Source organism: Myotis davidii, unplaced genomic scaffold (genome assembly GCF_000327345.1).
Source record: "Myotis davidii unplaced genomic scaffold, ASM32734v1 scaffold32, whole genome shotgun sequence".
Classification (NCBI taxonomy): domain Eukaryota; kingdom Metazoa; phylum Chordata; class Mammalia; order Chiroptera; family Vespertilionidae; genus Myotis; species Myotis davidii.
This window is the reverse complement of record NW_006286587.1, coordinates 182713-192340: the sequence shown is the minus strand read 5'-3', so window position 1 is coordinate 192340 and position 9628 is coordinate 182713. Positions and strand designations below refer to the sequence as shown.

The window sequence follows — 9628 nt, the reverse complement described above, 5'->3', positions numbered from 1 at the left end:
CACCCCCCACCCGGTTCCTCATCTGTAGAACGGAGCTAATGACCATCATAGTAGTAGCACCAGGGTTGCTTTAGGCTGAAATAAGGACAGAGACCTCAGCACGGTGCCTGGCACAGAGGAAGCGCTCAGCGCGGGGCAGCCGTTCCCACGCCCGGTGTTTCAGGCTGAAGGGGATGACACACGATCACAGCCTTCAGGGTGAGAAGCTACGGGTTCACTCTGAGGCAGCACCAGCTCGGCCCCAGCGTGTGCAGAGACCACTCAGCGCAGGGCCTGAGAGCAGGCTGCTGGCCAGGCGGCCGGCCGGGGGGCAGGGAAGGCCAGAGGCCCGGGGAGTGTTTGCTGGTTTAGACGAGACCTGCTTGCAGCGTGGCCCTGTTTGCAAAGCAGGAAGGAGCGACCATCAGTATGTGTGTGCGGTAACTGCCCTTTGCGGGGAGCCAGGGGAGGCGGGACAGCATGCACAAACACGCACCCCCACCATTCATCGCACCTAGTGCCTCGACAACCTAAGGACCTTCTTCCCGCTTCCTTCTTGCAGGGGAGAAACTGAGGCCTGGGGAAGCTGAGAACCCAGGTGGCGTCCTTCCAACCTCCAGGCCCAACTGCTCCTCTAGACGGCCCGGTGCTGCCAGCCAGGCTCTCCAGGCTCTCATGGGCACAACGTGTGGATGAGGCCAGATAATGGAGAGCCCTCACCTGTCAGTCACCACAGCCCAGCGAGGCGAGTGCTGCTGTCAGCATCCCCTCCTACAGGTGAGGAAGCTGGCCTCCCGAGAGGCAGGGAAGAGGCAGGGAAGAGGCAGGGATGGGCTCGAACACACCCACCGTCTGCCATGGAAGCTCGTGTGCAAGCGCTTCTCCTGGCGACAGGGTCCCCTCCAGCTCAGGCTCTTGGGATCTCAGGCTGCCAAGGACGCACACACATTTCCCAGCCGAGATAAAGGCCCCCTTAAAAGCGACACGCAGCTATTAAACGGCATTTGCCAAGGTTGCAGCACACTGCTGCCTGCAGCAGACAGTCTCCGGACGAGATTTCCCCCAAGCTGACACTATCCACTGATGCCTTTTATAGCGCCTTGTGCAGCTCGCGAAAGCACTTTCCATAGCTCTTAATTCCCTTAACCCGCAACAGTCCCCATGCAGGAGAAAACTGTGATTGTGTATCCATTTCACAGAGGGAGAAACTGAGGCTCAGAGCGGGCAAGACACCTGCTCCCGAGCACAGCCAGGAAGCAGCACATACTGGATCCATATTCGGGTGTGTGCCCCAAAGCGTGTGCCCTTTCACCGCCTGCCCTGTTAGAGAAGGGCTCTGGGGTGTCATCAAGACGAAGGACAGATGGGCATCAGGGTGGAAGGGACCTGCAGGAAAGCAGCCACGCTGAGCCTCTGCCTCACAGAAGGAGAAACTGAGGCCCACAGCATAGTAAGTCTCAGGTCTCCCGGCTGGTGATAGAGTGAGGGCTCCATCTGCTCCTTCAGCCCAAACCATGAAATGATGATCACACAGCAATAACAGTAATAGTAATAATGGCTAACAAGCATCCAACACCAACATTGCCGGGAGCGTGACAGGCCTCACCAAACCTCCATGGGGGCCCAGCGAGACAGGGCTGTCACTACTCCCATTTCACAGAGGATAAAACTGAGGCTCAGGTAGGGACGGCCATTGGGCCAAGGTCACGACCTGACTCCACCTGCATCCTCATCACAGCACCAGATGGCCTCATACCATGAAGGGCCCTTTGGGGGACCCTGGGTGGGCCCGCCAAGCCAAACCCTGGCCGAGAGAACAGCAGACTGTGCCACGGCTCATGTTTTGCCTGCTCATTCCATCATGGTGTCCACACTGCGGCAAGTGGTTTTGTGTAGCCAGAACCTTAAGTACAAATTCTGGGGTTTCTTGGCCAACACTGCCCACCCAGGCTGACAGTGATATTTTTGTGCTTCCTGATACTTCAGGGATCCTTGTGTCAGCACGATGGGCAGGGATGTGTGGTGTGCTCCTGGCCCTGGGCCTGGCCACAGAAGAACTATGTAGTAGTTAGGGCACAGCTCGGCCTTTGGAACCGGGTATCTGCCTAGTGACCTTGTGGCTCTGAGCATCTTCCTTAAAATGGGGATCTCAGTACCCACCTATTCCCTTCATTCAACCAATGTGTATTAACCCACCTACTGTTGCCAGCCCCTGTGCTAAGGTTCTGGGAGACTTCGCAGTGAATAAGACAGACATAGTCCCTACTCTCATGAAGCTTATATCCTATAGGGGGAGACAGGGCTGAAATAATGAAACAAATATAGAAATAGTTAGGGGTTCCAGGAAACAAACAACTCTGGAGCCATGATAAGGTGGGGACCTCTTTTATATTGGGGTGGCATCTCTGAGATGAGATTGCAACTCGAACACAAAGGAAGCAAAAGCCCAGGGAGGTGTTCCAGGGGCGAGAACAGCAAGTGCAAAGGCCCTGGGGTAGGAAAGAAATTGGTGCATATGAAGACCAGAAAGAAGGCCGCTGTGGCTATACCCCAGGGAGAAAGGAGAGTTTGACACAAGATGAGGCTGGAGAGATTGATATGATCCAGAAAATGCCATGCTTCATTAGTAAGGAGTTTGATTTTATTCTAAGGGCAGCAAGAACTACTGCAAAGTTTGGAGCAGGAACAAAGAGGATTTGATTCACTCAGCTCCTATGGGTAAAGAGACTGAAGGGGCCAGAGTGAGTAGAAAAGCAATGATGAGGACGCTGCAGTATCTAGGGGCCTGGGCTCAAATCCTAGTTCTGCATGTATAAGCTGTGTGACCTTGGGCAAGTCACTTCACCTGAGCCTGTCTCAGTTTCTTTACCTGTCCAATGGGTATAATAATAGTTCCCTTCTCACAGAACTGTGATGAGGATTAAATGAGATAATCTACAGAGTAACTATCCTATCACATGGCCTGACACATTCAATGTCAGGTACTCAATGAACCAGATTCTACTTTGTCTGGCCCTGAATTCTCCCAACTCTCCCACTCCATCTCCCATTACTCCAGCCTCTCAGCCTTTCTACTCCTGGAACATAGCAAGCTCACGCCAGCCTCAGGACCTCTGCACGTGCTATTCCTTCAGTGTGGAGCGCTCTTCTCCTGCTATTCCCATGGCTGCTCCATTTAATTCAGGCCTCCACTCCTCAGAGAGGCCCTGACTCTGTCCCCACTCGACCTTCCATTCCCTCGTCCTGCTTTAGTTGATTCATGGCACTTGTCTCCGCCTCATGGAATGTTTACCGGGTCTGCTTTTATTTCCTCGTTAGCATGTCAGCTCTGTGAGAGCAGTGTTTTGCTTGTGTGGTCCGCAGTTGTATCCCCAGCACCTAGAGCCACCCCTGGAACATAGTAGATGCTCAGAAAAACTTGTTGACTGAATATTTATAATTAAAACAACCATAAGGACAACCAAGTGGTGAAGATTAAACGTGGAGCGGCTTTAACTCTCACTGGGTATGTGGCCTGGGGAAGAGCCCAGCTTGGCTTTGGGGAGCCTCAGGGTCCTTCTCTGTAAAGTGGGGAGGAAGGACTCCACGCTTTGGGGCTCATTTTGAGGACTAGACAATGGTGCACATCAAAGTACTGATGGATGAAATGATCCCCAATCTCCAGCATTTGCGTTACAATATTCCCCCACCCCCCAGCCCCTGCCAGGTGAGGGCAGGTGAAATAAAAACGGCAGATCCGTGTGGAAGCTGGGGTTCCCTACCCCATTCCTTCTCATTTTGTGCATATCTGAAATTTTCCAAAATAAAAAGAGGAGGAAAACACAGATTCAAGGCTCAGCCCCTGCTACCATGAGCTTCCATTTCTGGAGGACACGTGCCCTTGACTAATGGGGCCAGGGAGCGGCCCTGGCATCGGCACCCACCCTCTCCACCCGGCTGGAAGCTCATGGCTCACGCCCCCCCTTCCAACCTCCCTCCCAATCCTGATCAGCCACCTGATCGCCTTCAGCTCCTGGCGCTCATCTGCAGCCATCTAACACTCTCGCCCCCAAATGGATGTGCCAGGAAATCTTACAGACACAAAGATCCAATTTTCTACCATTGCCGACTTCCACCTTAGCTGTTTTGCATCTCTGTGGACTGAAGGCCTGGCAGGACACCTGGAGGGAAAACTCATCTTGCAGAGGGCTCCCACAAAGACCTGCCTGGGAACGGGCGGCCGAGCTAACAGGAAAGCCGTTTCAGCTGTGAAAATAGAGGCTTCCTTCTCCAGTAGGGGACGGAAACACATCTTGGGAACAGCTGCCTCCTCCGGGGAGGACACACTGATAGACAGAAACATGAAAGGAGAACCAGGAAAGCAAGACGCTGGCACCCCCGGGCCTCAGTTCCCCTACCTGTCAAACAGGGTTAAGTGCTGTCCAGTTAACCGCAGGGACTGATCTGGGTCATCATCTCCACTTGGCCACTTACTGTGTGGCCTTGTGCAAGTCGCTCCACCTCTCTGTTCCTCAAGTTGCTTGTTTCCTCATTGTGCAAATCTGACGGTCACTCCACGCACTCCCCAGGGTGCTGTGAGCGCCCCTGGGATTGTACACATGAAGTGTTGAGCCCAGTAAGGGGCCAGAAAAGATGACTCCCAGTATTTTTACTGTGGTCCTTTCCCATGGCATTTGGGATCCTGTCAGACTTCTAGCTGTAACGATGGAAACTTCCAGCACACCCCCGTTTTAAAAAGCCTTGGCCTGAACCACAGGGGGCTGGGCTTGGCGTCCCCCCACGCCTTGCCACGGACCTGCTGGGTGAGCCCGCCAGTCCCTTCCTCTCTCCCACTGCCATCAGGTGCTGGAGCAGAGGACTGACAGCTCTCTCAGGCCCTCCCCCGCCCGTTTCCCATGACTGGGAACCCACAATGCCAGGCCTGTGGCTAGGGACAGAGACACCTAGAGGCAAGCGATGCCCACAGCACTCAGTCCCACCACCAGACAATTAAATCACACAGCTTGGGCTTCTGCTCAACTTATCCATCCCCTGCCGGCCTAAAAGCTACAGGGGGAAACCTCCGGCCGAAGACATTCACTCCCCTATCAGCTCTGCTGTCCTGTGAGTGGCCGCTCTGTGCTAGGTGCTTTACAAGAGCACGGCTGGCTTTCATGGGAGAGGAAATGCAAGCAGAACAAAACTGACGATGACGACACTGGCTGAGCACTTCACTACGTGCCAGGCATGGTTTCCAGCATTTCACACGCAGTAATGGACTTAATCCCTGAAACAGAGCTGTTGGTTCATTCTGTTTTACAGATGAGGAGACCGAGACGCAGGGCTCGGTAAGTTGTCCAGGCGGATGGTTCTGCTGGATTCACACCCAGGGGCCTGGCTCTGAGCCTGTGACTCAGGCCCAGGCTGGCTGTGTCTACACGGAGAGGCTCGCCGATCACCGCACGCGCAGGACCACCGGGGCCAGCGTTAACCATGCACGCACAGGATGATGAAACAAGCAGAAAGCCATGCCCAGCCTCAGACAGGGGCTGATAAAATCCTTCAGAGGAGGAAGAGGTCCCTGAGAGCATGAGGCAGCACAAATTGAGTTGTGAAGGAGGAGTAGGATTTGGACCTAGGGAGGTGAGGAGACACAGGGAAGGGCATCGCTGATGGCAGGAACAGTATAAGCAAAGGAACAGACTTAAGAGAGCTGAGCTAAGGGCATGGCTTTGTACAAAATCATTCACCAAACTGGGTGAGGCCAAGTGAACGAGTGTTACCCAATCCAAACGCCTCTTGTTCCTATGAATGGGGATCCAACAAGCGCGGGACTTCTCGGGGTCTTTTGGGTGCTAAGGGGGGTTGAGTAGCCGGGAAAACTTGGGTCCGCAGAGAGCAAGCCCCGTTACCTTGTAGCATCTCATAGGTCAGCTCTCTGGCAAACATGTGGTTGAGAAAGAAGGCCTGTCATGGGAGGGAGGCCCTGGTGCAATTTTTTGTGTTGTTTTTTTTTTAAAGAAAAATTGGACCCACTCAACAGTTTTGAGCAGGGGAGTGACATGATCTGAGTCGTGTTGACAGGCCAGAAATCTGAGCTCATTTAAAAAGAGGGGGGGTGGGGGGAACCAAGACTACAAATAAAAAAATAACCTGTCACACGGAGCCATTGGAAGCAGCAAGCGAGTGAGTGTGGGATCCGCACAACACTTTTAGACTGCCTTCCTCTCACACACCCCCTCTCCATCTGCTGCAAAGGGCACCAGGAAGATAGATGCAAAGAGGAATATTCCAGCTCTGGGGGCTCCAGAGCTCGGCAGCCCAGATGGGGGGCTCTGACGGGCGCCACTTGAGACTTGTCATTTGTGAGGGCCAAGGGGCTGCCAGTGTTTCCATCCTCAGTGTATTTTCAGAGAAACAACTGTGACTCAGTTAAAAACTTCTGCCCCAGAGGGAACCTTTCTACCAACTTCCATCGGAGCCGGGAGGGGAGGGCTCCTCTTGCTCCCTCCAGCTTGGACTAAGTCATCCTAATTAAATCAGGGAACTTCTTCCTTCCGAATCCAGGCTCCCTTACCTTGGACAAGTTACTTTTCCAGTTTGAGACTCTATTTTCCTTATCTGCAAAATGGGAATAACAGCCAGCTCAGTCTTTGTTGACTGATGAAATTATGCAGATTAGGCAGTCAGCACACAGCCTGGAATACAGTTAACATTCAAAGAACGTTTGGGTCTCCTCGCTTCTCCCAACACATGGTTCACATTAGGAGTTCATACGTGCTGAGTGACTACAAGTCAAGGAATGAATCACACCCCGAGTCTTGCGGGACTGGTAAAGGAATAAATAATTAATGGGCAGAAGTTACCCAGAGAACACTCGACTTCAAGGACTTTCCGATAGCCTGCGCCCAACAGGGCTAAAGCCCCCCGCCCTTCTCTTCTTGTGAAAGAGGAAGTGAGATTAATTTCACCATTTAGGAAAGTACAGAGGAGCCAACAGCGTGCCACCATCTACCAAAAGGTCAGAGCTTCAGCAGAGGACCCAGATGCCCCCCAAACCCGAGCCCCTACTTGGCCTCGCCTTCTCCAGGCCAGGGCGAGGAATGAATGGGAGCTCGTTTTGAAGTCAGCCCAGTAGGTGACATCCCAAGACCCAGGTGGGGCCAAGACGGGGAGCCAGCAGGTTCAGTGTCATGTGCCGTTGCTGCTGCTAGAAAATCAAGCTGCCCAGATGTCCCCGTGCCCCTGTCCCCTGCCCTTCTCCCAGTCTCAGAATCTCCCTCGGGAAGTTGTTTTACGAAACAAGCCTCCCATTGGCTCCCAGAACACAGGTTGGTGACTTCACTGGCATCTTTTTAGAATTTCCCTCTGGCAGCGTTTGTGATGAAGGCAATCTTCAGCAACTTCTTCCCCTGCCTCCCCCAAGCAAGATCATTCCCGTGACCAGCCCCCTCCAAACAGTGACCATGTGAAGCCATGGCAGTCACGTGACACCACCCAGGCTGACAGCTCTGCCTGAGACACTAGTAGTCATTCAATCCAGAGCCGCCTTCCGAAGCCTGACATTTGAGTTTCTTACTCAAACAAGTCCATTTTCTTAGAAAATTGCACGACGGCCTCCCTCTACCTTCCTGCCCTTCTGTTCTGCCTCTAGTTCTGCGTTGTCGTATCCCATGCTTAGATCCACTGAGGGAGGGGCCTGAAGCCCCATCCTGCAGCCAAACCAGAGGAAAACCAGGCCAGGGCCAGAATGTGACCAGGACCCTGTGGAACGGAGAGTGAAGGATGCTGGGAGGCCGCAGTTATGATAGCGACACCCCACCCCTTCCCCACCCCCCTCCGCCAAGAAACGTATTCTCACCTCCCAAGATTTATTTATTTCAAAGTTAATCTTGGCCCCTCTGCTGCTCCCACTTTTTCAGGCTATTGATGCTGAATGGATTGGAACGAAAGTTTTATGGCCTAATCTTTACCTTTTTATAGATTGTTTTTATAGACAAAAGGGAGAGATTCTCTCACAGGAAGGGTGGTGGTGTTCCCAGCCAAGGGCCTGGGAAAGGTAGGCTGTCCATCTGAACACTTGTTAACTAATGTTACCACGCTTTTTGCCAGAAACTGAGCCACTGGGTCCTGACTGGAGGAGGGTCTGGAATAGACATTTAGACATTAACTTGTGCCCAGTTCCCTGTTTTAGGAAAATTAAGCGCTTGTGAGAGAGGCTCGTGCGTTTCCAAGCCAGGAAGGATGGCTGGGACTCTGCAGGGTAGGCACGGCCGGCTCAGGCAGGAAGAAGCAGATCAGAGATGCCACTCACCAGAGAGAAATGAAATATACCAGTGCTTCCTTCCGCCCAGCAAGAACCCAACTGTAACAGAAAGACCGGGAATGGGGGCGTGGGGGGGTGGGGAGTCCTACGTGGATCCCCAGGTTCAGGAGAACCTGCAGGGCAGAGAGAAGAGGCTGTTTACCCCCACTTCTCCCTCCACCCACTCTCTGCTAGTTCTCCCTTTCTCGCTGCTTTCAGATGGTTACCCGTCTCTAGGCAAATGCAAAAGGGGGAGGTGGATACTGAGCTCATCTTTGCCTCTTTCCTCAAGGGAGGGAGGTGCAGAGACCCCTCTGCCGACAACACTGCTTCAAGAAGCCAAAGATTAAGATCCTCGGTTCTGGTCCCCCACCCCTACTCTTCAATGCCATTCTCTGTCCCCCCAGACCCTCCCAGGAGACCCATGGTTTTGCAAAACCCCTTTAAGAAGCAGGACTCCCGAATGGTGACCTCACCCCTGGGCGAACACATGCCAGCCTTCAGAGCCGCTGGCTGCAGGCAGCCAGGTGTTTGATGTAGGCCAACAAAAAGACCTGCTCAGAGCCACAGGTAATAGCCCCACCGAGCCCCGAACCGCAGGGAGCTGCCTGGCAGCCTGGGGAAGGGGGGTTGGGGGGGACGGGCAGCAAGGAGAACTGCCATCCAGCGAGAGGCTCCGGCAACCACAGGGACATGCACCGTGTTTTCCTATCAGGATCTGTTGATCTGATCGCAGCAGCTCACCCCAGGGTTACAACGGCCTCCCTTCTTCTCTCCCCCATACACACACCAACACTGTTTCACTCTGCGCACCCGCGGGGAGGCTCACTCTTCCCTAATTGCAACGCCTGTTTCTGTTCCATCCTAGGCAGTGCCTGGAGGACCTCTGTCCTCCCACCCCCTTCTCTCAGACCCCGAAATCAAACCTGTGGAAAGCATGGGTCCAGGCAGAGAGCTTTAGAGAAGCCAGGGGTGCCTGGTTCGGAAGGCTGCCCGCAGCCTGCCTCCCCCTCCGGATCCGGCAGGGAGCAACTCATCGGGGTCTGTTCCGGTGCCCAGCACAGTGGCACGCAGTCAGGATCGGGTTCCCTCCTTGGCTGTGTGACCTTGGGCAACTCGCTGGCCCTCTCTTGGCCTCAGTTTTCGAATCTGTAGCCCTGCACACAGGCATCTCTATCCCTATTACTGCTGACAGCCCCGTGGCCCCCAGTGGCGGCCTGAGAGGCCGGAGCCCGCAGTTCGGGGGCCAGCAGCGGGGACGAGGGGTGGGGGTGCTTACCTGCCCAGGTACAGAACACAGCGATCAGCAGGCAGAGCAGCGGCCCGAGGCGGCCGGGGGCCGGGCCGGCGGGCTCCATGGGCCCC

General features: G+C 54.2%; 1 protein-coding gene across 3 annotated transcripts in view; it reads right to left on the bottom strand.

The window, feature by feature from the left end:
• SIRPA (signal regulatory protein alpha) overlaps window positions 1-9622 on the bottom strand; it is a 46096-nt gene extending 36474 nt beyond the window's left edge. For 2 of the 3 annotated variants that reach the window (XM_015560228.1, XM_015560229.1), the window contains exon 1: window positions 9543-9622. In XM_015560228.1, coding sequence (XP_015415714.1) covers window positions 9543-9621 — 79 coding nt within the window. In that variant the 5' untranslated portion in view covers window position 9622. Of the gene's footprint in view, window positions 1-9189; window positions 9218-9542 lie in introns of those variants that run through there. The other variant, XM_015560230.1, reaches the window with a different exon arrangement.
• Between the last annotated feature and the right edge of the window lie 6 nt (window positions 9623-9628).